This window comes from Phragmites australis, chromosome 3 (genome assembly GCF_958298935.1).
Source record: "Phragmites australis chromosome 3, lpPhrAust1.1, whole genome shotgun sequence".
Lineage (NCBI taxonomy): Eukaryota > Viridiplantae > Streptophyta > Magnoliopsida > Poales > Poaceae > Phragmites > Phragmites australis.
In genome coordinates this window covers 44,271,741-44,296,147 of record NC_084923.1, presented here as the reverse complement: position 1 = coordinate 44,296,147, position 24,407 = coordinate 44,271,741, and the positions used below count along the sequence as shown (strand labels likewise).

Genomic DNA, 24,407 nt, shown 5'->3' with positions numbered 1-24,407 from the left:
TAACCACGTGATGAAAAAAACTCGGAGTCGAGGTCGATTCCAAACGGATGATAGAGACAGTGTGTGATCAGAGCGACGAAAAAACACACGCTTGGAAATTAATCTTTACCTAAAGTAAAAGATAAAATGATCATCTTATCTTTTTTAATACCATTAATTGTATGGAAAATAAAACTTGTATTGGGAAGAAAGTTAGAGGTAAAATTGAAAAACTTAGTTTAAAGTTATCATAGAATTATAAAACATCGTATATTTTAAATAATGTAGAAAAATTAAAATATTATCTATTTTTAGCCAGACACAGTACTGTCAATGGTGGCCCATGACGCCATCTTACGCCCCTACCACCCAACAACCAACCAGGAGCTATTATACTCACCATCCATACACGCGCTGCCACGTATTGACTGAATTCAAAAGGTACTTTTTTTTACACCTAATTTTGAAAGGTAGTTAATACGCTCAACAACCGGCAGCTAAACCCACCTTCCCGCCTTAAATCTCCCTTCCTATTTATGCTTCCATCCCCGTCCCAATCCTTCCCACAAAGAACCCGAGTAGCACTAAAATTTTACTCGCGACGTTTCTCTCCTGTGTTGTACGAACGCAGATCGGCAATGCCTGCGGCGATGATGACGGTCGCGGCGGGGATGGCGACGGGGCCGGGCAGCCGCGTGACGCGGTTCGCCAAGTCGACGGCGGCGTCGGTGACGCCGGTGCGGCCGGGCAAGACGCACGCGCTCTCGCCCCTTGACAACGCCATGGAGCGGCACACGGTGCACGTGGTGCTCTACCTCCGCGCGGCGCCGGGTGGCCTCGACCGGGAGCAGCTCAAGGAGTCGCTCTCCGAGGTGCTGTCGCTCTACCCGGCCATGACCGGCCGGCTCACGCGCGGCTGCGGCGCAGATGGGGGTAGCAGCGGCGCCGCGGCGGTGGACGGGCCTGCGCAGCGGGGGTGGGTGGTGAAGTGCAACGACGCCGGCGTGCGCATGGTGGACGCCAGGGTGGCGGCCACACTCGACGAGTGGCTCGCCACGGCGACCGGCGACGAGGAGATGGACCTCCTCTACTACGAGCCCATGGGGCCCCAGCCTTACATCTGGTCTCCGTTCTACGTCCAGGTACCGTTTTAACTGCTCAATTTCAACACTGGTTTAGTTTTGCTTGGTGAAAATTAGGTGAGCTAATTTCATTGGCAACTCAACAATTAGTCTCACTTACGCAGCCTGAGTACATATCCTGATGACTAAATAGTTTGATTGTTGAGTTTGGGGATAATAATACTGGCATTTAATTTGCTACAGTTCTAGACAGTGACGGATTCAGAATTAGAGAGTTCTCTCTTCTTTCTCACCTTCAAAATTGAAGGGGGCTTAGAGGCTTCCATGTGCGCCGGAAGGGTAGGGCCATAAGGGGGCTAAGCCCCTGCACCCCGTGGATCCACAGCTGGCTCCAGAATTAAATGGCTCAGGCTTGTACAAGAACTAGTTTCCACTTGGGCCACCAATAGAATGTGTCACATGCCTGCATTATCCATTGGTCCCAGCATATGCGTAGTAAAATTTCGTATCGTGATTCATTTGTTGCTTGGCCACGGTGGTGGCGATGTGCATGGATGCAGCTGACGGAATTCGCGGACAAGTCGTACGCGCTGGGGCTGAGCTGCACCCACATCCACAACGACCCCACCGCCGCCGCTCTCTTCTTCCACGCCTGGGCCGCCGCGCACCGCCGGACCACCAGCCCCTACCCGCCCTTCCTCCACTCGCCGGCGTTCGCCGTCTCCCCGGCCTCGCCGCCCCCGCCACCCCCCCTGCTCGCCGTCAAGTCCAGTACCGCCGCCCCGGCCACCGATGCCGCGGCCATGTCCTCCGCCACCTTCCACTTCCCTGCCTCCGCGGTGCGCGCACTGCTGTCCTCCCTCGAGCACGGGACCACCCCGTTCGCCGCGCTCGCCGCGCTGTTCTGGCTCCGCGTCGCCAACGCCGCGGACGGCGAGCGGGAGCTGACGCTCGCGCTCGACTTCCGCAAGAGGATGCACGCGCCGCTGCCGATGGCGTACTTCGGCAGCGCCGTCTACGTCGCGCGCGCGCGCGCCGACCTCGCGTCCGGGATGCCCGCCGTGGCGGCCGCGCTGGACCGGCACGTGGCCGGCGTGCCGGAGGAGGAGCTGTGGGCCGCCGTGGAGTGGCTCCACGCGCGGCAGCAGCAGGACGGCGAGCCGTTCCAGATGTACGGGCCGGAGCTGACGTGCATGGCGCTGGACCACGTGCCCATGTACGGCGCGGAGTTCGAGGCCGGGGCGCCGCCGGTGCGCGTGTCGTGCCGCGTGGGCGGAGCCGCCGGCGAGGGGCTGGTGATCGTCCTTCCCGCGGCCGAGGGCGGCGAGGCGAGGGACGTGGTAGTGACGCTGCCGGCGGAGGCGACGGCCAGGATCTGCCGCGACGGCGAGGTGCTCCGGCACGGCGCCAAGGTGGTGTTCGGGCCGAAGGTGGAAAAGGTGGCCTAGGCCCGATACCGCTTACGACGACGGCCCAACAAGAATTTGCCGTGCTGTATTTGTTGGTTTCCCTGTGCTTGTTCGATGGTTGTGTATTCTGTATCCTTCAATTGGTTTTGATGTACCCTGCCGCCATGTGTCCATTGATGCTACTGTTGCTGCACTGTTGTAAGTTGTTTTAGTATCCTGGGAGCTTTGTCGTTCTTGGATCGAATCCCATCCAGTTTTATCCATGAGTCACGGCACGTATTTCAGGAACAGGGCACCATGAACGAATGAAAATTATGAAACCGGTGACCACACCATGTCATCGGACGAATGTACACACGTGCCCTCCGGACATCGGCGCGCGGCATGGCTGCTCCCTTGCTCGCGAGAGCAAGGCACCTACTCTCAGCAAGCCGCGGTCTCGATCGCACGCACGGCACGGGCCAAGGGCGCCACCAGGCTCCAGGCGCAGCACTTTTTGGTTCGCTTTCCCTTGAGACTTCAGCTGCATGCGGGCGTCGCGGCGCGATCGCTCGGCCGCACCCGGCACCCGTTACTGACTTCACACATGGGAGAACGGGTGCCGAGAAAAAGGGATCTAGCTAACACTCGTCGAGTCGTCGTAGCCTCCCACCCGTTGTCCCGCTGAGTGTCCGGCAGTCGAGCTCCATGGCCACCGCCGCGAGCGTGCGCCAAGACGGGGACGGGGATCTCATCCCGATGTCCGACCTGGAGTGCCGCATGGCCACGGCGAGGCCCGCGGAGGTGGAGGCCACCATGGTCGTCACGCCGGCCAACGCGGGGCACATCGCCCCCACGGTGACGCGCGCCGCGGCAGCTGGGCACGCCGTGTGCGTCCTGTGCTACCCGTTCCCCGACGTCGGACTGGGGGAGGGGATCGAGTGTCTCAGCAACGCCGCTGTGCACGACGCGTGGCGGGTGTACCGCGCCATGGAGCAGTCGCAGTCCCGCAGACAACCCACGAGCGCTGCTCCGACAACACCGCCCCGACTCCATCGTCGTCGACGTGCCATTCTGGTGAACAACCGAGATCGCCGCCGAGCTCGGGGTGCCGCGCTTCACGTTCCACCGCGTCGGCGTCTTCCCGCAGCTCGCCACGAACAACCTTTTCACCATACGCTCCGACATCATTCGGACAAGCTCCGCCGGCGGGACAGTGTCCGTGCCGGGCTTGCCCGGGAAAGATATCACTATTCCAGTGTCCGAGCTCCCGTCCTTCTTGGTCCAGGACGACCACCTCTCCATGTCGTGGCACCGGATGAAGGCGTCGTCCCAACTCGCCGGTTTCGGCATCATCGTCAACACCTTCGTCGACCTAGAGCAGCACTCTGCGAAGAGTTCAGTAGCTTTGACGCGCGCGGCGCCTACTTCGTTGGGCCCATGGCCCAGCCATCGCGCTCTACCGTGCACTGCGGTGGCGACGGCAACGTGGACGGCCTGAGATGGCTGTCCACAAAACTGAGCCAGTCGGTAGTGAACGTCTGCTTTGGGAGCTGGGTCTACTTCTCATTGACCCAGACCAGGGAGCTTGCACTGGGGCTGGAGGCGTCGAACCAGCCATTCCTGTGGGTGATCCGCACCGATGACTCCAACAGCCTGTGGGAACCGGAGGGGTGGGAGCAGCGCGTCGCCGACCGCGGCATGGTCGTCAACGGGTGAGCCCCGCAGCTGGCGGTGCTGGCCCACTCGTCGGTGGGCGCGTTCGTGACGCACTTGCGGTTGGAACTCGATCCTCGAAGCCGCGTGCGCCGGCGTGCCAGTCCTAACATGGCCGCTAGTGTTCGAGCAGTTCATCGAGGAGCGGCTAATCACCGAGGTGGCGGCCTTCGGCGCGCGCGTGTGGGACGGCGGCAAACGCAGCGAGAGGGAGGAGGAAGTGGAGACCGTGCCGGCCGAGGCGATCGCGCGGGCGATGGCCGGGTTCATGGAGGGCGGAGTGGAGCGGGAGAAGACAGGGGGCGTGGCAAGGGAGCTGGCAGAGGGGGCCTGTGCGGCGGTCAGTGAGAATGGGTCCTCGTGGCGTGACATCCACCGTTTGATCGATGATCTCGTGAAGGCAAGGACCTCTAGGCCACAAGGGAACCCCTTAACGTTTAGCTTCCGAAGGCTTTATGACTTTGATATGGCTCCCCAAACACTAGCCAGCACCCAAAAAAAAAATATAGTAGCCAGCACCCAAGAAAAGACACTAGCTGCCTCATCGATTCAGTGCATGATTGCATCTTTTTTGTTAGGTTAGAAAATGAAAGTAATTTCATGCATAAACCATCCAAAATTTGCAAGATGGCCCGTAAATATTTTTTTTACTTCCACGGTGCCACGTTGGATGAGCAAAGGAGATCATACAACTGGAAATTCGACAGAACGGGCATTTGTGTCGTGTGGCTTCTTGTTCATTTTCCGTGTCGGAGTCGGTTGGCAGAGGGAGCCAGAGCCAGACTGGTGCTTCCTTGGCGATCGAGCGGCGACACCTTGCAGAAATTCCGTTTCGCACATGCGCGCCTCCCTAGGTGGGTTCACATTAAAAAAATCTTCAAAAACTTTTCTAAGCAAACTTTTCCTATTAACATTTATTTAAAAAAATTCTCGTTAACTTTTTCAGAAAATTTATCGTATAATTTATATGAAAAACTATTTCAAATATAAAAAGATGTGAGAAGAAAAATTTTCTAAAAACAGAAAGATGGAAGAGGCTATCTGAAAAGTTTTGCCCTGCTAGTGTGAAGACACCTTGTGGTGGGCTACTGGCTCTATGAACCCGAACGGGAGCCCATTCCCAGTGTGAAGAAGGGTACAAACGGTCCTGCTTCTTGTACATTCAACTACTTTCTGTATCAATTGTCGACACGAATCATAATGCTGCCGTCGTCCGATCTAAGATATCGAAAGAATCCTGCAAAAATCTATCTGATGCACGAGCTCTTTCAGATCCTACACGTAGTAGCACCCCGTTCTTACGAGACAGAGGCGACCCGAGACGAGTCCACGTACGTCGGCGCCCCGATGGCCAGTAGCAAGCAGCCAGGCTGCAGGCCACTCAATAATTCGCACCGGCCGAGGTCGACCGATCCGCCAAATTTAGCGATAGTCTGGACAAACAGCCGCGGCCGATGATCCCGATTCCAATTGCCATTTCCTCCCCAAATTGAAGTGACTGCAATAATGGCGCGCGCAGTTTACTTGGACACCAGCTTGTATCTACCAAGCGCTAGAGAGGGCCTGTTTGTTTCCCCGATAGACTTTGATAATCTGAATTCTAAATTGTGTATTGTAGAAATTACTTTGAGGTGAATTATAGATTGTGTAGGTCTAAATTACTGCAATCTGCTTACAAAATTCGTCCATTTATTTATATAATCCGATTGTAAAGTACAATCCAAAATTTAAAATCTGAAATAAAGAATAGAAGCACACATGAGCCAAAGCAGTTGCTCGTGGGGCAGTAATACCTAAAACTCTCACAAGAAGTTCACGCCGCTCCGGCCTCACTATTAGCACATGACGGTGTCTACAACCGTACAGCTTCTTGCCAAAAGGAAGCAGGCACCAGCTGATGGCATATAGGAATCTAGCTCACGCAATTCCGTGCAACGTAAACGTCTCGGCCGGCAGATCGATCTGTGCACCGGATCTTCCACGGGTCACTTAAAGGCCAGACGATCGAGCTGCTACCGGCAGTCCAGCGGTTGGTACTACTAACCAGCACCTTGCTATCGCTGTCCGCGAGCTGATCGATCGACGTGCGATGGCCGGCGCAGCGAGCTCTGTGGATCGCAAGATGATCAGGGTCCTCCTCGTGGAGGACGAGGAAATCCACAGGGTGCGTGCGTGCATACGGTGGCCAGCTCCAGCAATTTTGTATATATATGCATGTGTAAATTCCAGCAATGCAATGCAGCAATGCACAGTTGTGGTGCGGTGGCTGCAGGTTGTGGCGAGGGCGGTGCTGAAGGCGGCCGGCCGCGGCGTGGAGCTGGAGGAGGCGAAGAACGGCGCGGAGGCGGTGCGGCGCGTGCGTGAAGGGGGCGCCGGCGCGTACGACCTCGTCATCACCGACGGGCAGATGCCCGTCATGGACGGCCACGAGGTAGGAATGCTCGCGCGCGCGCCCCGTTAGCTACGTGCGTTACGTGGGGTGTGGCGTGAGCGTTTCGCATTGGTACGTTACGTCTAGCTGACCGGCGAACCGGCGTGTGTGCAGGCGACGAGGCAGATTCGGGCGCTGGGCGTGACGGCGCCGATCGTCGGGCTGTCGAGCGACAGCCTTGCGCCCGACGTCGACGCGTTCATCAAGGCCGGCGCCGACGACTTCGCGCCCAAGGTGAGCGAACGAAACCTTGCGCGTGCAGTGGTTCAATTGCACATGCACTGCCGCTCCTCACTCTTGGAGGGCGTAGGTGTGTGATGTAAGTGTAACGTTGAGCTCCGGATGATAATTCGTGTTCGTTTCCGTGTGTGCCTGCAGCCACTCTCCAAGGAGAAGTTGGACCGCATTCTCGCCAAATTTGGGCTTTCTTAGCTTGCCCTTTGTTCAGGCTGCAAATAAGCAGGACCCGGCCAGAAAGAAGATGCTAGGCCATAAGGATTTTTAGGTGTAGGAAACACGGGCTTGGAATGTACGAGTATCTATCAGTATGTTTTTCCTTCTTGCTCATCAGTATGTTTTTCCTTCTTGCTCAAATATGATTAATAAATAGGTAAATTCAGAATTAAAATATATAAAAAATTAGTAGTTCGATTTTTTACAGTTTGGAAAGCAAAACATCTAAATAAAGTGTCCAAATAAAATAAAATAAATAATAATTAAATTTGGGTTAGAATAGAAACAATAAAGATCCATATCAAATATAGCAAATTATTATAAAAATCAAATACCTACATAAAGAGTCAATATAAAATACAATTAATCAATAGTTAAAATTTATAATAAAATAATAAAAATTTAAGATTTTTACTAAGATAATATTAAGAAGTATCGTGTAGCTCAAGATCATTGTATCATTCAAGCAGCAGGCAAAACACAACACGAAGGCGGACAAATCTATTCTGATTTTTTATTGAGATGACTACACCTATCACACAATTATAGTAGTTGATCAAAACATATATAAATCGAATTAATATATGTATATGATTTAGCTATAAGTTTGAAGAATAAATATTTTTCTCTTTTACTAACATAATTATTTATCTCTTCTTCTAATTTTATATATTTTATAGCTAGATAACACTAACCTTATAAAAACTAATTATAATCAAACTTATCGTAACAAATATTACAGGTTACTATTTAATACACAGAATACATGCATCACCCGACATTCCCTGGGCCCGATGGGTTATGTCGACGCACTATCGTAATAGCAGACGCGTGGGCGATATAATGGTCTCAATTTGCACCTGAGCATGGCGACAATTAATTCTTCGCATCGATCTCTACCGAGCAGTGGTACAACTAGGAAATGGTCGAACTACTTTTTTTCTCGATAGCTGGACTGATATAACAAACCCCTTTGTATCCAGTATCCTGCTCTTTTTTTCACATGTTGCTCACCCCAACATCTCTGCGGCAGACTGCTTCCACTCCACGGGATGGCAGATGTGCCATCTCACCTCAGTTCGAGCAGAACAGGAATTGATCTCCCTCCCGGACGCCTTGAATCACATTGAGCCGTCGGACGCCGCCGACATTCGAGTTATGCGCCTCGGTCCGACGAAGGAATTCACGGTGAAATCATGCTACCATGCCTTCTGGTATGGTGGATCTAAGTCAAACACTAGGGGAGCTGTTTTTTTCTCTTCTTTATCTTTCATGTCTAGAAATTAAAGGAGCGCTTCATCCAGAGGTAGGAGGGTTTGAGTCCTCTTGCCCCTCTTATCTCCATTGGATAGCATGTCATCCAAGAAATGTAAAATTTTCTGCATGGCTAACGCTAAGGGAAGAGTGAAAACCCGAGACCTACTAGCTAGGCGTGGGATGTACAGGATCATTAATATCCTGTTGGTTGTGCGGCTGCGGGAACAAATCATCATATGCTTTTCGAATGTTTAGTAGAGCTGCCGTTTATGTTTAGTAGTTGTATCATATATTTTTTAACAAGGGAAAGTAGATTGAGAGAACTGTATTTAAAAAAATGTTTGATTAGTTAGATCTATGAATGCAGGTTTAATTTAAGTTTGTGTTTAGTAGTTTAAATTTAAGTTTGTATGAGAAATTCACTGTCGCTGAACAGTAGACTCAGCGTCGAACTGTTGCATCCGGTGAGCCTGCATCCGAGCTACGGCCAATTCCCGCACGACTTCCGTCCTGCATCGGCGCATACAAACTGCACGAGCGGATGCAAGCCTGCACACTCTATCCTGGCAACCAAACGCTCATCATTCGGAGTTTATACGCACACGCGGATGCAAGCATGAGGGAAGCCGACCATCCAAACACACCCCTAATGTCTGGGCACAGCTAGGTATTGATTGGGAGATCTTGACAACGCCATATCTAATGGCATCCTTCATTCCCGGGGTGCCAGAGAAGGCCAGAACAGGACTGGGCGACAGTGTTCATCGCAATCCCCTGGAACATATGGCTAGCGCCAGGAACAGAAAGGTGTTTGATAACATGATTCTTCCAGTGCAGAGAATCAAAGAAAAATCCGTGAATAACTTCATAAGTAAATTTGTAAAAGAATTATGTCTACAAAACTTCCGTGAATAATATTTTAGAACAATTTTGTAGAAAAAGTTTTATTTAATATTTCTACAGGAGAAAACTTTTAGCAAACAATATTAAGTGAACAAAAAGTTTATCTAAAACTTAGATTCTTAATGTAAAAAAAGTTGTAGCTTTTATATACAACTTTGTGAAACAAGTATTATACAAAAATTTACAGTAAAAGCATTAAAACTTTCGTGTACAAAGTTTAGGTACTTTTGTTGTAAACTTTGCAAAACAAATTTTCAACCAAAAAAAATACTACTTACAACAAAGGCATTAAATCTTTATCAGTAAATGAGCTTGATTTTTTTCCAACAAAAATGGGACTACTAATGGAATATAAAACAGGTGAAAGGCTACAACTTATTGTGTTTGGGCTGTCGGATCCATGCGGTTGTTGGGCTCGCAATGCACGCGCGCCTTCCAACTTTCTTAAAAAAATAAATTTTATAAAACTATAAGTATTATATTATTTATAATATAAAATTATAAGATTACATCAAATAATATAAAACTACAAATATTGTATACTTACATAAAATCTAATTTTAATTAGATTCACAAAATGTTATTATGTTTCTCTAAAAATCCAAAAAAATTGTACGTGTTCCATAATTTATGTGCTAATTTTAATTGAATTCACTCAAAAATCTTGTGTAAAATTTATACTAAAATTCTTCAAAAAGACTACTTTTCATAACTCTAACAATTGTTAGAACTCAAATAAAATTTCAAAAATATAAGAAACTTTACTAATATTCTTCTTATATAATAGATTGATTTTTAAAATTATTTCTAACCCTAGATTATATGATAAAAAGTGCTTGTAATTTTATTTTAAGATACATTATAGTTTTGTACCGTTCACTCAAAAAATAAGCCGGGAAACTCTGGGAGGGAGGACGCTTCCAGAACTCTCTCTGCGCCTTCGCGAACGTTCGCCGCCACGTCACCGCCCTCACCCCGATTAAACTACGCCCCCAGGAGGGCTCGCAGCAAATCCTTCCAGAGACGTCTGGAATGTTCGGCGGCGGGGCGGGGTACGTGGCGGCCGGCCACGCGTACTGACTGGTCCCGACGAGGTCGCGCCGCCCCTCAAGTACAGAGGGAAAGCTTCTCACCTCACCCGGACTCAAACCCAACTCGGAAGGGGTTCATGCTGTGTTCCTTCACCCTCTGTTCATGCAGTGTTGCTCCCAGCCGTTTCTTCACCCACTCGTTCCTTTTTCTTCTTCTTCTCCGACATTCTGCGCCTTGCATTTGTTTCCTTTTTTATTTGTAGATGTAGAGGCCTCAATTGAGATCCTGTGATTTTGGCAGGCAAAGTCGATGGCTAAGTCTTTGTAAACATTTGCTGTCTACTGACAATTTTTTTCGTTTTCAGCCAATCTTTGATAGTCTTTGATTTCTTCTAGCCTTTGACACTCAGGAAGGCTATTTCCAGATTGAGCTAGTTCAATTGAGGCGATTTTTCAAACAAAGATCACTTCTTTTTTACCTGTTCTTGAGTCGTTTGGAATTCGTTCCCCTGCTCCGTTAAGTAGTGCTCTGTTCTGCTGCTGTTCGATCGCATTTGTTTGTGGTTTGGTTGGTTCGGCCATGGATCCGTTCCATGGCATTGTGAAAGAGGAGGAGTTCGACTTCGACTTCGCCGGCGCGTCGGCGGAGGGCGCGCCGGCGGCGTCGTTGTCTTCGTGGGCCGCCGGCTTGCCGGAGGTGCCCCGGCCGATGGAGGGCCTCGGCGAGGCCGGCCCGCCGCCGTTCCTGACCAAGACCTACGACGTCCTGGACGACCCCAACACCGACACCATCGTCTCCTGGGGATTCGCCGGGAACAGCTTCGTCGTCTGGGATGCCAACGCCTTCGCCACGGTGATCCTCCCGCGCTACTTCAAGCACAGCAACTTTTCCAGTTTCGTCCGGCAGCTCAACACCTACGTAAGCATACTGTTCTTGGCTTCCTGCTTGCACCATCAATGGCGATCGATCGGTGGCATGTAAAGCTGAATCGGTGGGTTCTTTCTTGCAGGGGTTCAGGAAAGTTGACCCGGACAGGTGGGAGTACGCGAACGAGGGGTTCCTGCGGGGCCAGAGGGAGCTCCTCAAGACGATGAAGCGCCGCCGGCCGACGTCAAGCCCGTCGGCGCAGCAGGGGCAGGCGCCGCCGGCGTGCCTGGAGGTGGGCCAGTTCGGGCGCGAGGGCGAGGTGCACCGGCTGCAGCGCGACAAGGGGATCCTGCTCACGGAGGTGGTGAAGCTGCGGCAGGAGCAACAGGCGACGCGCGAGCAGATGCAGGCCATGGAGGAGCGCATCACGGCCGCGGAACAGAAGCAGCAGCAGATGACGGTGTTCTTGGCACGCACGCTGAGGAACCCGGGCTTCCTCCTGATGCTCGTCGACCGGAAGGGCCTGGGCGGTCGCCGGAGGGAGCTCAAGGACGCGCTCTCCAAGAAGCGCTGCCGCCCCATCGAGTACCTCTCCCGCGACGGTGAGAGCAGCAGCAGCGCCGCGGGGTCGGCGACGTCGGGCCACTATGTTCCCGGCATTTCGGTCGTCGTGGACGGCGTGTCGGAGGCGGACGACGACGAGAGCCGGCGCGAGGAGAGCGTCGGCGGCGGAGGCGAGGACACGGAGAGCTTCTGGGTGGAGCTGCTCAGCCTTGGCCTGGAGGAGAAGCACAGGGAGGGCGGTGGCGGCGAGGAGGAGGGGAGCAGCGCTGACGTGGACGACGACGTGGACGTGCTCGTGCAGAGCATGTACCACCACAACCCCAACCCGAGCAGCCCCAGTCCCAAGTGAAAGTTCTAGAACATTCCAGACTCCACCACGGGAATTACTATACCAAGTAGCATTCCAGACTCTGGTTTGGGATAGGGATCTACGATGGGATAGGTAGGGGTGGGTTTGGGAAGAGGATAAGAGGTTATAAACTATCTCCCTTTGGTACGTATTAGGTTTAGGATTGGGATGATCAAAATGTACATGTTGGAAAAATAAAAGACAAAATAATGATCTTTACTTTATTAAAAGCATAATCTATTTTATAATTTCAAAATTACGTATTTCCTTCTCATCCTGAGACCTCTAAATTCTCCTCTCAATCTTAGTTAGAGAACAGCAACGATAAAGGATAAAGAAGAAAAGGAAAAATCTCTAAAAAATGAAAAAAAAAACTAGAAGCCAACATACATTAGATCCATAGGAAAAGCAACCAAACAGCTCGCATCGGCCAGTATCCTCCACGCGGGCACACAGTTTTGGGTCATAGGATTCATCAGGCACTGCGAGCATCCGAGAACACGAATCGCAACAGACGGTGGGGCCGTTTCGTGGCGGGCAGCAGGCAACAAGCGTGCCAATGGAGGGCGTCACTTGAGAGTTGACTTCGTGCGTCGTCAGGAGCCTGCATCAACCAACATCTGGGTCTCTTTTACTCTGACGAATGGAAAGTAGCGTCCATTCTCTATTTCGCTATCTAAACCCACCTCCTAGTATCTTTCTCATATCCATTTCCCTCTTATTAGACCATCTCCAACAGCTATCTTAAATTTTCATCCTCAAAATACTATTACAGCATCCCCTATCCCTAACACTGTAGCAGTACTGTATCACTGGATACAGAATCTGTTGGAGACGAATTTCTAGTGCTACAGTACCGCAAAGTATTGTAGCACTAGAATCCTCAAATTTGCAAATCCTGTTGGAGAGGGCCTTAAACAAGGGATTAAGCTTATCCTACTCCTCGTTTCCCTTTACCTCCTCACAATTCCAAGAATCCAAAGGCCACCTAAGGGTTAGTTATTCTGTGCCTGACTGCGCAAGTTGCAAAAGGGCTTGGTGGTGGCCAGTAGCGAAGGAATGTTCAGGAAGCCCGTCAGGTTACGAAGCTTCTAGAAAGTGGCAAACGGCAGCCTACTATTAGTGGTAAGTAGATTCTGACTAGATTCGGATGAAGCAAAGTCACTTTCCAAATGGGTGTGATGATGCCATTCGGTAGTGCGTTGTCTGTATGGCGGTCTCTGACTGCTGTTCCTCCAAGTGCCGACAAATTCCGGCGTTCAAAGGATTATGTCTCATCTGGTTTCCCAATAAAAAAAGAAGTTGAAATTAAGCTGCAAAATATGCATAATGTATTGAGTTTTATGATTTCAGCATAACTTATCCATGCAGTAACACAGCAACTAGAAATCTGGTGCAAGAAATATGCAATGGTTAAACCTCGCACGAATCAGGAATTACATTACCATGTCCTGATTTCACTATGACCGAAATAAAATTACGTAGACAGTAGCTGGAGCTGGGACTTCCAGTCTTGCCAAATGATATCTTAGTCTTGACTTGCTTGGACGGTGAAAAAACAGAGACCTCCTATCTGACAAGACCATCTACAGCGATCCAGATAACATACAAAGATAGTTTCGACAGCAGAAGAGAACCCATCTGCTAGCTGCTCTCTCAACAGATTCTTGTCACCGTCATCGACGGGAGAACTGGACCCGAAATTCTTCAGAGAGGGCGCGGCTTCATGGAGATAGAGAGTCCACTCGAGGTCGCATTCAGCAAAGATGGTGTACAGGTATAAATTCATCAGAGTGTTGAAAATAGGAGTTGCTTGGGATCTTCTAGCTTGATCCAAATCTGAAAGAAGCAAAACAAAAGAAAAAAATGTAACAAAGTGAATATGCATGACACCCATTAGTATAATTCCATAAGAGTACGAAAGAGATCTGGTGAATTCAAACCATCCCAGTCATGGAAATCGACAGGAATACACAGATACGCAAGCAAATAAGGGAGGCAACTTCTCGAAAATGCAGGGAGGTCCAAGACATTGCAATTTGCAAGCCAACACGGGAGTCACCCTAGAGAGCACTTCCATTGTTGCACAATGGGGACGCCAAGGGAGGGAATACTAGCGGATACGTTCGATCGGTTGGCGTTGAGGCTCACGCAAAGAAGGGCCCTGACAAGTCTCCTCTCTGATTCGAACTGCACAAGGATTCGTCAGCGTCCAAACAGTAAACAATCAACTTCGATTAAGCCCCGATTAAAAAATTTAAACTCCGATTTTTGACAGATTCATGGCGAATCAAGAGCAAGAATTAGAAGGGACTAACACCTCCTCTTCTTCATTCTTCCCCTTGTTTTTCTCTCTCTTCTTTTTCCTCTTTTGTGCCAAAAATTGTAGGGCGCCCTGCCCCCGGTGGATCCGCCGCTGGACATAACGCAAATTCGGCCCAACGCGTCAAATTCTGGACTTCACTTTCACTCTCCCAGCCCATGGATCAGATTACGTCTTCTACGCCAGAAAACGCTTTCCGATCGTCCAGCTCGAGTAAACGGCCACGTCGGCGGCCAATCGTACCCACATGGCCACGCAGCACAAGTCCGTTTCGTATCGCGCAATTACGCAGTCCGTAGCGTCCTTTACTGCAACAGCACGCATCGTCTCCATTGCCATCTTCGCCCCCGTGACCCCGTCTCGTCTCGGCTTCCTCGCCTCCGCATCCGCACCCGCCGTGCACGAGCGGAGCTCGCCACCGCCGTCTCAGCATCGGAACGCGAGCCCTGATCCCACGCCGGAAGTACTGGTGTAAGCGCAGCGGCGGCCATGGCGAGGTGGCGGCCGGCGGCGCTGCTGGCGGTGGCGCTGGCGGCGGTTCTGGCGGCGGCGTGGCGGGCGGAGGCGCTGTCGGTGACGGTGACCGACACCGAGTGCATCCACGAGTTCGTGCCCTATGAGGGCGACACCGTGTCGGGGAACTTCGTCGTCATCGATCACGACATCTTCTGGGGCTCCGACCACCCCGGAATCGACCTCACGGTACCAACCCGATCCCCTCTCCCACTCTCGCACTCTACTTCTGCTCGTTCGATTGGACACCAGGATCGTGATTCGGATGGATTTATGGGTTGTTTAGTAGCGATCTGCTGGGTTCGTGAGTCTGATCCCCTTACGCGATCTGTAGTTTGCTACCGGTTTGGCCGTCTACAGTAATTTCGATGAGCTGCCTAAAGTTTTTTATTTAGTTTAGCTTGATTAATTAGGATTGTTCACTATTTTGGGAGTCGTTTCCGCGTTGGTTGGTGCAAAGTTCGGACCTTTTGATGAAGTTTCACTGAATTGCCGTGCCGTATTGGTATATATTGCAGGGTATGAGTGTAAGTGCAAAGTGCAAACTGTGGGTCATTCATGTTCGATTGACCATTATGCGGTGCTTCGCTGCTGTTTTAATCAAAACTTGCTCTTTTTATCGTTTGGGTGGTTGGCTTTGGGTAAAGGAAGGAGCTTTTGGTGAAATTTGATGCCAATTTCACTTCCAATTGAAAAATTCAAACAAATGGTCCTTCCACAGTTCCATCATTAGTTGTAGTGTGTCATTCGCACTGTGGGTTCTGCCTCTTGATGGTGTTGTGCTGCAATCCATGCTAATAGATGTTTTATCTAGTTTGTCTTGCAGTTTGTTTGAGCAGACATTGTGTCGGAGAGTGAACTCCTGTCGCAGGGATCCCGAGAGACCCCTTTTTAGAGATTCGGCCGGGGGGATGATCCTAGAAAAGCTTGCACGGGAAATGAGCGGAAAAGGAAATAAAATGCGATGGCTTGCGGGGACACCGGGTTTTTGGACAGGTTCGGGCCGCGCGGAGGCGTAACACCCTACTCCTGTATGAGTGTTATATCTATCCTTGAAGGAGATCCTTCAAGGGTATATCTGGTTCTCGAGGGAGAGCTGTTTACAAAGAGCAGGAGGCTCTTATGTTCTAGCTAGCTGGTTTCTTGATTGTCTTGTGATCGGGGGTGGTGATTTCTTGTTCTTCGACTGACCTCTTGTTTTTCTCTTGTCCTCCTCTTTTTCGTTGTTCGTCTCTCCGTCCTCCTCTTTTTCGTTGTTCGTCTCTCCGTCCTCCTCTTTTTCGTTGTTCGTCTCTCCGTCCTCTTCTTGGTGCCCCCCTTCTTTTTCTTTTATAGATGCGCCGACCTCGACATATCCTGAATGGGAAAGAGGGGACGCGAGTGCCCAGGTGCCACGGAGAAAGGTCTAATCATTTCACTTTGGCGAAGTGACAGGGGCGGTGGAGGAAGGCGGCGCGCATTCGACCACTAGCCGCTGCGGAAGCTTCGGGGTGCCATAAAAAAAAAGCCCACCGGACAGCCTCAGAGGTGCCCGGTGCGTCCACTCTGTCTTGTTCTCCTGCCAGGGCAGGGTGGCAGGCCGAGCGCTTCGATTCTGGTAACGTTATCCCGAGGTGCGCAAGTGGAAACGGGACGGGACCCGTGCATTTAATGAACCCACGCCCCCCAGCCAGGGCATGGCCGGGTCTGACACTGGGGCGTGGGCAGCCGAGAATGTCAGGATGTCAGAATGCCAGGCCACGCGCGCCTATTAAATGCGGCATCGGGCCCTTGACTGGATGATACTCTGGCGACGGGGCCCTTTGAGTCTTTGAACGATCTTGCGCGAACCTTCTGGGGACCGAGTCCCCGGGGGCTGCCACGTGCAGCCCCGAGCACTATTTCCCGAGCATCTTGGGGGGACCTTCGGGGCACCGAGTCCTCGGGGGCTGCCACGTGCAGCCCCGAGCACCCTCTCCCGAGTACTTTAGTGAGACCTTCGGGGCACCGAGTCCTCGCGGGCTGCCACGTGCAGCCCCGAGCACCCTCTCCCGAGCACTTTAGAGGGACCTTCGGGGCACCGAGTCCTCGGGGGCTGCCACGCGCAGCCCCGAGCGCCCTCTCCCGAGTACTTGAGTGAGACCTTCGGGGCGCCGAGTCCTCGCGGGCTGCCACGTGCAGCCCCGAGCACCCTCTCCCGAGTACTTGAGTGAGACCTTCGGGGCACCGAGTCCTCGCGGGCTGCCACGTGCAGCCCCGAGCACCCTCTCCCGAGCACTTCAGTGAGACCTTCGGGGCACCGAGTCCTCGGGGGCTGCCACGCGCAGCCCCGAGCACCCTCTCCCGAGTCTCTGCTTTTACCTTGCAGGGTGGTGATATGTGGTGGGCGGCCGGTTTGGCCTCGGGACTTAGGGACCCCTGGTTCTAAATACACCGACACATTGTGTCGGTCCTCTTACACTTAATCTTCTTCATTTGTATTCCATATGTTTGGGTATTTCATTCCTTGGTTCCCAGCTAAAGGATCGGTCCTAACTTTCTTCATTTAGAAGCAACGTTTGGACTTCTTTTCTCTCTGCTAGTGTGTTTCTCTGTGCCATATTTATTCTGTGCTTGGAAATAGATGCATTTGTGTTTATCTATGAGTATAAAGAGTTAAAGACAGACTATTCTCTTGTCCCTTGTCTTTTGATTTATCCAGATTGGGCCATTTTGACCTTTTTTTAATCAAGTTTTAGACTGTCATATTATTCTAGATGTTCAATATATGCACGCTTCAAGTCCTTTTGTGCAGTGTTGTCATGTAGTTAGCAGTGAATAATTCCAAAAAGGTTTTGAGTAGAAGATGAAACCACTAAATTCTTTTCTCCATTGAACTTGAAATTGGTGTTTTCTGTTACCCCTATTCATTTATCCAGTTTGGGCCTTTTTTGTTGAAGTTTTTTTTATTATTCTAGATTTTCAAAATCTTCAAGGTATGTGTACTTCTGTGCAGTGGCTCTCATGTACTTAGCAGTGAATAATCCTAAAAATGTTTTGAGTAGAAGATGAAACCATTAATCTCTTCAATTTTTGGACTTGGAAAACTAGTATATTGTTTCTGTGGAAGATCCCCACTGGTCGATAAAATGATTTGACACTGGAAAAAGCTAACTAAGCAGTGCTGTAGCTAACTAAGGTAGTCATTCATCTAGGTGATTTATATGAGGTAAATTAAACACTAAGTCTCTGTTTAATCTCAATGTTGGTTTCGCAGATGAAAACAAATGGTTTTGAGGTAAATTTATGTTTTGATGTCTTAGTTGACTCTATAGCAATTCCACTGGATGATTTACCTCATGCAGTTGGGGAAAAAATGTGTTTTACTTGTTTTATGACCGGTCTGTACACTTGTTGCCCTGGTCTACATCTTGGAGTGCTCCTATGGCCTCTCTGTCACCCACATGAAGGGCGTAGCCCTGTGCCATCTATAACCGAACAAGGCAACTAATGTTTTTTGTTACTTAGAAATGCCTGAGTTGATCCTACTCATTCACTTATAGTTGGTTTTTTTGTTGTTGTGTGTGTGCCTTAATTCAGTATATTAGTATTATTCTTACTAGTAAAATTAATGTGGGATTACCTGCACATAAGATGTTCATGTGTGCTCTAGTGCACTGTAATGTGTGGTTAGTACTGAACTATTTATTTTTATTTGTGTTACACTGTTGATCAGTTGACCACCTTTTTCTGATGTTCTATGTTGATTTTTCGCTTCTACGAATGCAGGTAACTTCACCAGGTGGTAACACTGTACATACATTGAAGGGGAAATCTGGTGACAAATTTGAGTTTAAAGCTCCGAGGGGTGGATTGTACAAGTTTTGCTTCCATAATCCATATGGATCACCTGAAACTGTTTCTTTCTACATTCATATTGGGCACATACCCAATGAGCACAACTTGGCAAAAGATGGTTAGTGCACTGCCGTTGTATCTTAAGCGTCTCAAATGTCAATGCCTGCTTATTCTGCTTATTCAGGTTAACATTTTAGCTTCGCATATATCAGCCGTGCTTCATTTCTGCCGCAGAGCACTTGGACCCTATCAATGTGAAAATTGCTGAGCTGCAGGAAGCATTAGAATCCGTCACTGCCGAGCAGAAGTACCTAAAAGCACGTGATGCTCGTCACCGTCACAGTAAGCTCAGTGGACTTAACGCTCAACCCCCATGCGCTGGCTTAATCTTTGGCATTTTTGCATGTTCCCTTATTCAGTAGTAGGCTATGTTGAGTTAGTGCCTAGTTTTATCACAGCATAGTCAGTGAATCTATGCGTTCTTCAGTTGGTACAGGAGGACAAATAATCTTGCTTAGGGAAATTGTTCAACCTTGTTCTCTTTTACCTGCCTTTCAGTCCTCTTTTTTAGTTCAAGGCAAAAGCATGCCTTTTACTGAGATCTTGAGAAAGTCTGGGTAATGAACCGCTAATTTACTCAGCAGAGGACAGGACACTATGAACAAGTCTTTTTGCTTGTATTTGTTTTCACTTGGTTTATTGCTACCGTTTTATGATAATGGGGAGTTAATTTCATGACTTAACTGAATCCAGCAAATGAAAGCACCAGAAGGCGTGTCATGTTCTACACGATGGCAGAGTACCTAGCTTTCATGGCTGCTAGCGCATTGCAAGTCGTCTACATCCGCCGCTTGTTCAGTAAAAACGTGGGTTACAATAGAGTGTAGGATGCCCCTCTACTCCAAGCATCGATGGAAGCAGCACATGCTTGGAACGGGAAATATTTTCTGCCAATTTGACAAGTTGTAGCCCTGCACCCACATTTTCTTTTTTTCCTTTTGTTAGTCTATAACTAACACTTTTTAATTTATCGTCCTGTACTTTTAGCAACTCTTGTGAGATGTGAATTGCATTTGTTGCTGAACATAGATCCATAATTTATCTTCTGAGGATTGACGCAAAAGCAAGAGTACTGTTAATGTTCTATTAGGATTGTTGTCCTGGTACAAATTTTGATTCTATGTAATTCTGTGATAACTTAAGAATCGGGGCCCTCTGCCATTTGCTAAATATGATAACTTTACTGCAAAATTGATTGTAGCTGCATTTCTCGGAGAATTCGCGTGAATCCAATCCAAAGTGAGCAATAATGTGGTCAGGTGTTGCGATGCAGCAAATCACACAGCACAGGCAACAGATAGCATGTCCCAATGTTCACACTACAACTCTACTGCAGCAGCAGGGGATACTTACGGAAACTGTAGATGCAGATAAGAGTTATTGTACATGTATTAGCGAATGCTTTACAATCAAGTGCACCAGCATTTTTCTTTGGTGTGCATCCACGTGTTTCAACATTTGAGTTCAAATGGACATAGAAAAGCATCATTCATTACACCATGACAAACATTTGAACTTGGATCGACATTTGTTTGGTCAGAATAAAACTGCAGGCCTTTGTTTCATCATCGTATTGCTTTCACTTAATCACACTCTTGGCCACTGTGGGCTAACTACCTGCACGGTAAATCGACAAATCAGCAACAACGAGGGTTTCATCTGTACATATTGACAATGCTGCTACAAACCTCTAATGTGCTGAAAACTAGTTGCATCCTACTAGCAACTACTGATGGTTCCTCTGAATGACCTGTGACAGCCATTTGTTCTAGCTGCAGGGTTTTCACCGGTAACCTGCAACATCAGTTTTTAGCAACATGTTTGAGATTCAAAGACAAAGAAGAACATTAACACTGGCAGGGACTACTCTTACCATGCCATTCCTTTGACATAGTAAGCGTTTGCGATTAGAGCACAAAATCCTTTCCACTGATGCAAAACGTCAGCTGAAACTGGTGGGTTAGGGGACCACCTGATGACAGTTGGTTGTGGTGTGCACAGTATAGTGATGAATACTATACTTAGCCACAGAATGCACTCGCGAACCTACATAGAGACTGAAGAGTGTCACTGAGACAAAGGATGGAACTACAGAAGATCTTACGGAGGACATTTACATGATTAACATGCTCTCTAGTGGACTACATGATACCTTATATCAAATTTCATATCTAGCGAGAAAAGTTAAGAAAAATAAAGACATGGTGTGAACAAATCAAAGCAAATCTTTGCTGAAATAAAAATATCAAGGCAAAACTGTTTGGCTTGACTATAAAAAGTGCAGTGTAAATTTAAGACAGTAGATGATACTAAACAGTAATAGTAAAATTAAACGACGCAATTCATATGTTGAAGTACGCTAACCTCAAAGGAATGGACTTTGAACTTTAAACTGGTCCCTCCTCCATAGGACCCGAGGCCTTCAATCTCAACACCAGAATCTTTAATATCCATAAGCTCCTTTCTAAGCCCCTCGTCGGTACACCCTAGGGCATATGCGTTCACTCCAGCACCGACAAACTCCTGGTAACATTGGCAGACACAGTAATTATCCCGTATAAAACTCATGTCAAGAAGTATGGTGAAGATTTTCAACAAGAATCGATACTTTTAGGTTATCTCCACCTCCTCGATCAATGACATTCTTATACCGCTTGAATAAACTGATCGCTATGTTACGTGATGAGCGGAAGTCATCATCTGACGAAGCATTTACATGGAATCGATGCTACACACAACAAAATGCTTTAGAGATTAAAAAAAAAGTGATCAAAATCGTCAAATGGAAGGTCTTCAGGACAAGGAATACCAGCCAGTGCCTTGTAGTTCTTTCATTTACGCTTTTACACAGATGATAGCTCACTCTAGTAAAATTAACTTTGTAGCTATGAACAATGTGTTGCTTCTGTACATGATGGCCTTCCACTGAATTGTAAACTGCACTGCATCCTAATTTACCATGCGAAACAGAGGCACTCTTTTGGGACAGTTTTAGGTCCCAGCAAGAACTAGGCCTCACAAAAGGAACAGTTCCATGTGGCATCAGCATGACTGAGTGCTCATCAGACTGCAGGCTGTTTGCACATTGTTGCTCCAAAAACAGGAGAGGACTTGAAGTAGCAGGCAGTTCAATCTGCAAGAAAACATGATTTAATCAGTCACTGAATCACTGAAAGGACAAAGAGACACGCGGATCTTGCATTATCATAGTGTGCTAAAATTACAACATCAATATTTGAGGATCACTGAAAATAAGAGAAACAGACAAGATCCATGTTACTCAGAAAGAACAAAGTATGGTAATATGTTGCATCAAATTTCACAGACCATGTTCTAACAACAAACTATCATGCCTACTTATGTGGTCAAAATAAACTTTTACATATCTTGATATAAGACAAATGCTTTAAACAATCCACTAAGACACATAACCAAAAAAATATACAATATAATAACATATGTTAAAAACATAAAGAACACCCCGCATAGCTATTAGGATCATTCCACTGAGCATATTTCATGTCAATTAACCATCATTTCATTACCGATTTAACACTGAAAATTTGCACGCATGTTGCAGGCACAAGAAACTCATGGTTCATAAGCCAAAAAAAATCAGTATTAATAAAAAAAACAATATTCTCCTTTTCAGGAACCCAGCCTAATAAAATTGAAGATTCTAGCTTACAAATCAAGACCCAAATCAAGACCCAAACAAGAAACACGCCTACAAGAACCAGATCCCATCATAAGGCAACTCAACTGAAGACGAGAGAGGCAGGCAGACAGCCTTTACCTCCCGACTCCCGAGGGGCAGCGGCCGGAAGCTGGCTTAATCCACAAGAAGACGAGAGGGGGGAAGGTGGAGACGTGGAAAATATAGAGACGTGGAGGTGCTAAGCGGCTAAAAATTGGTGAGCGAAATGTAAGGGAGTAGGAAATTTGGGGGGGGCCACAATAAAAAACGACTGGCGAGGCGAGCGGCGGGGACCGCGAGGAGGGGAGCCCTTCGCCCGTCGCTCTCACTGAACCTTCTGTGAGTTGGGCCGATTTATGGCCCATGGTTGGAATCTGCCGTTTCGGTTTCGGCTTCTCTTTTAGATTCGGCCCATGTATAAACTCTTGTGTTTCGATTTTTTATTTTTATATTTCTTAAATCGAAAAATTATAAAAATAATCGTTCGTTTTGAAAAATCGGATATCTATACTTGTGTCGCCCGTTGGAAAGACAAAAATTATGATCAGATAGACTCTATAAAATGAATTTTGTCTTTTTTTTGTTTCCCATTGTACAAGTAATTGTTTGAGTTGAAATTTTTTTAATAGCTAGATTATAGCATCTTTTACATCATATATTTTCTTCAGAAATTTTATTACTATTTTAATAATATTTTGAATTTTAAAAGCATTGAAATGTTGTATTATTATTTTTTAATTTGTCGTCCATTGGAACGACAGGTGCAGGTCGCCCTTCCATTCCAAAAAGCGACACGAGTTAGATGTGCTATTCTTCAAAACAGACTTCTATTTTTACATTTTTCGATTTAAGAAATATAAAAATAAAAAATATCATGTGTTTCCCGGTAACGGGCCACCGTCGGTGTCTTCATTGGACTGCAAGTGTGCCCGCTTGTCACGCTAATGGGGAATGGAATCTCCATAAACGTGTAATTTTGCTATATGTTATTTTATAGTTTCGTGATAGTTTCTCCAAAGTATATGTAGTATTACTCATTAATTTTTATTTGCAGCTTTTTTCAAAGAAAATCTGTAATAAATAAAAGCTGAACCGCTTCTCCTTGCTGAGCTTTCTTGTCGAGGCCAGCACTGCCCGTCGGAGCTAGTCAGGGGGTGGAGAGCCCGACCTAAGCGTCCAGCTCGCGATCATAGAGTGTGCGCGGCTGGTGAAGGGCAGCATCCACTCGAAGTACGCTGCCTCCATATCCAAGGTGAAGGCGGCGGCGGTGGTGCGCCGCGGCCTCTCGGTGCTCATGACGATGATTTGCCCACTTCGGCATTCCTCGCCGCTTTCTCCTTCAACATTGTTCGCGCGAAGGTGAGAAAGAGAAAGAGGCTGTGGCATTTTTTTTTTCCTTTTGACACCAGCAAGGTGAAAAGCATCGGACCTTTTTTATTTTTATGTTTTTAAAATCCAAAAATTATAAATATATATGTCTGTTTTGAAATTTTACAACTCGAACGATAGATTTAAAAAAATAAAAATACAGCATTCTAATACTCTAAAATGTAAAAACTCGATAGTAATAAATTTTTTTTGAAAAATATGTGGTGTAAAGATGCTATCATCTAGCTCTCTAAAAATTTCTATACAAAAATATGATATGTAAAATGAGAAATAAAGTTTGTCTTTTTTATTTCTTATTGTACAAGTAATTATTTGTGTTGAATTTTTTGAAGCGCTAGATTATAGCATCTCTACATCACAAATTTTTTTCAAAATTTTGCATGACCCATTTCTATAGTGTTTCGGATTTTGAGATCATTGAAATGCTATTATATTTTTTTAAAAAAATAAACTTATGTTTGTTGGAAAGACTATATGTAGACCTTGTAACGAGCGACAGGAGTATATAATCGTAATGTTTCAAACATATTCGTATATTTGTATTTTTTGGATTTGAAAATATAAAAATCAAAGGCGGCGGAGGCACGG

At 47.7% G+C, this 24,407-nt stretch overlaps 5 protein-coding genes and 1 pseudogene across 7 annotated transcripts; 5 read left to right on the top strand and 1 right to left on the bottom strand.

Moving 5' to 3' along the window:
• Nucleotides 1–538: 538 nt before the first annotated feature.
• LOC133913292 (protein ECERIFERUM 26-like) lies at nucleotides 539–2,733 on the top strand. Its single transcript, XM_062356402.1, has 2 exons — nucleotides 539–1,121; nucleotides 1,622–2,733. Exons 1-2 carry the CDS (start codon nucleotides 618–620, stop codon nucleotides 2,507–2,509), a joined length of 1,392 nt encoding a protein of 463 aa, XP_062212386.1. The 5' UTR covers nucleotides 539–617; the 3' UTR covers nucleotides 2,510–2,733.
• Nucleotides 2,734–3,157: 424 nt separating this feature from the next.
• Nucleotides 3,158–4,748, top strand: LOC133910761 (probable UDP-glucosyl transferase 73B6; annotated as a pseudogene).
• A 1,506-nt stretch (nucleotides 4,749–6,254) lies between these two features.
• LOC133910760 (two-component response regulator ORR41-like) lies at nucleotides 6,255–7,028 on the top strand. The gene is made up of 4 exons (XM_062353041.1): nucleotides 6,255–6,329; nucleotides 6,438–6,596; nucleotides 6,711–6,830; nucleotides 6,975–7,028. The coding sequence occupies exons 1-4, from the start codon at nucleotides 6,255–6,257 to the stop codon at nucleotides 7,026–7,028; spliced, it is 408 nt and encodes a 135-aa protein (XP_062209025.1).
• Nucleotides 7,029–10,233: 3,205 nt separating this feature from the next.
• Nucleotides 10,234–12,251, top strand: LOC133913289 (heat stress transcription factor A-2a-like). Its single transcript, XM_062356396.1, has 2 exons — nucleotides 10,234–11,159; nucleotides 11,251–12,251. The coding sequence occupies exons 1-2, from the start codon at nucleotides 10,821–10,823 to the stop codon at nucleotides 12,019–12,021; spliced, it is 1,110 nt and encodes a 369-aa protein (XP_062212380.1). The 5' UTR covers nucleotides 10,234–10,820; the 3' UTR covers nucleotides 12,022–12,251.
• A 2,377-nt stretch (nucleotides 12,252–14,628) lies between these two features.
• Nucleotides 14,629–19,822, top strand: LOC133913291 (transmembrane emp24 domain-containing protein p24beta3-like). The gene is made up of 4 exons (XM_062356401.1): nucleotides 14,629–15,046; nucleotides 18,605–18,791; nucleotides 18,908–19,015; nucleotides 19,427–19,822. Exons 1-4 carry the CDS (start codon nucleotides 14,834–14,836, stop codon nucleotides 19,558–19,560), a joined length of 642 nt encoding a protein of 213 aa, XP_062212385.1. The 5' UTR covers nucleotides 14,629–14,833; the 3' UTR covers nucleotides 19,561–19,822.
• Nucleotides 19,823–20,061: 239 nt separating this feature from the next.
• LOC133913290 (uncharacterized) lies at nucleotides 20,062–22,652 on the bottom strand. Of its 3 annotated transcripts, XM_062356400.1 has the most exons (8): nucleotides 22,530–22,652; nucleotides 21,543–21,866; nucleotides 21,342–21,461; nucleotides 21,098–21,256; nucleotides 20,607–20,779; nucleotides 20,422–20,527; nucleotides 20,289–20,350; nucleotides 20,062–20,207 (listed from the first exon to the last, which is right to left on the bottom strand). In XM_062356400.1, exons 2-7 carry the CDS (start codon nucleotides 21,780–21,782, stop codon nucleotides 20,321–20,323), a joined length of 828 nt encoding a protein of 275 aa, XP_062212384.1. In that variant the 5' UTR covers nucleotides 21,783–21,866; nucleotides 22,530–22,652; the 3' UTR covers nucleotides 20,062–20,207; nucleotides 20,289–20,320. The 3 variants fall into 3 exon arrangements, with proteins under 3 accessions (XP_062212384.1, XP_062212382.1, XP_062212383.1); XM_062356398.1 differs by having other exon boundaries at nucleotides 20,062–20,350; XM_062356399.1 differs by having other exon boundaries at nucleotides 20,062–20,350; nucleotides 22,497–22,649.
• Between the last annotated feature and the right edge of the window lie 1,755 nt (nucleotides 22,653–24,407).

Excerpts from the sequence above, each read along its gene's own strand:
- LOC133913289 (XM_062356396.1), top strand. The coding sequence starts at position 10,821 with ATGGATCCGTTCCATGGCATTGTGAAAGAGGAGGAGTTCGACTTCGAC. Across the intron at positions 11,160-11,250 it reads TCCGGCAGCTCAACACCTAC|GGGTTCAGGAAAGTTGACCC; the intron begins GTAAGCATACTG and ends TCTTTCTTGCAG.
- LOC133910760 (XM_062353041.1), top strand. The coding sequence starts at position 6,255 with ATGGCCGGCGCAGCGAGCTCTGTGGATCGCAAGATGATCAGGGTCCTC. Across the intron at positions 6,330-6,437 it reads AGGACGAGGAAATCCACAGG|GTTGTGGCGAGGGCGGTGCT; the intron begins GTGCGTGCGTGC and ends CGGTGGCTGCAG. Across the intron at positions 6,597-6,710 it reads CCGTCATGGACGGCCACGAG|GCGACGAGGCAGATTCGGGC; the intron begins GTAGGAATGCTC and ends GCGTGTGTGCAG.
- LOC133913290 (XM_062356398.1), bottom strand. The coding sequence starts at position 21,782 with ATGCTGATGCCACATGGAACTGTTCCTTTTGTGAGGCCTAGTTCTTGC. Across the intron at positions 21,462-21,542 it reads GAACTACAAGGCACTGGCTG|CATCGATTCCATGTAAATGC; the intron begins GTATTCCTTGTC and ends TGTTGTGTGTAG. Across the intron at positions 21,257-21,341 it reads GAGGTGGAGATAACCTAAAA|GAGTTTGTCGGTGCTGGAGT; the intron begins GTATCGATTCTT and ends CAATGTTACCAG.
- LOC133913291 (XM_062356401.1), top strand. The coding sequence starts at position 14,834 with ATGGCGAGGTGGCGGCCGGCGGCGCTGCTGGCGGTGGCGCTGGCGGCG. Across the intron at positions 18,792-18,907 it reads GCACAACTTGGCAAAAGATG|AGCACTTGGACCCTATCAAT; the intron begins GTTAGTGCACTG and ends TTTCTGCCGCAG. Across the intron at positions 19,016-19,426 it reads TGATGCTCGTCACCGTCACA|CAAATGAAAGCACCAGAAGG; the intron begins GTAAGCTCAGTG and ends AACTGAATCCAG.
- LOC133913292 (XM_062356402.1), top strand. The coding sequence starts at position 618 with ATGCCTGCGGCGATGATGACGGTCGCGGCGGGGATGGCGACGGGGCCG. Across the intron at positions 1,122-1,621 it reads GGTCTCCGTTCTACGTCCAG|CTGACGGAATTCGCGGACAA; the intron begins GTACCGTTTTAA and ends GCATGGATGCAG.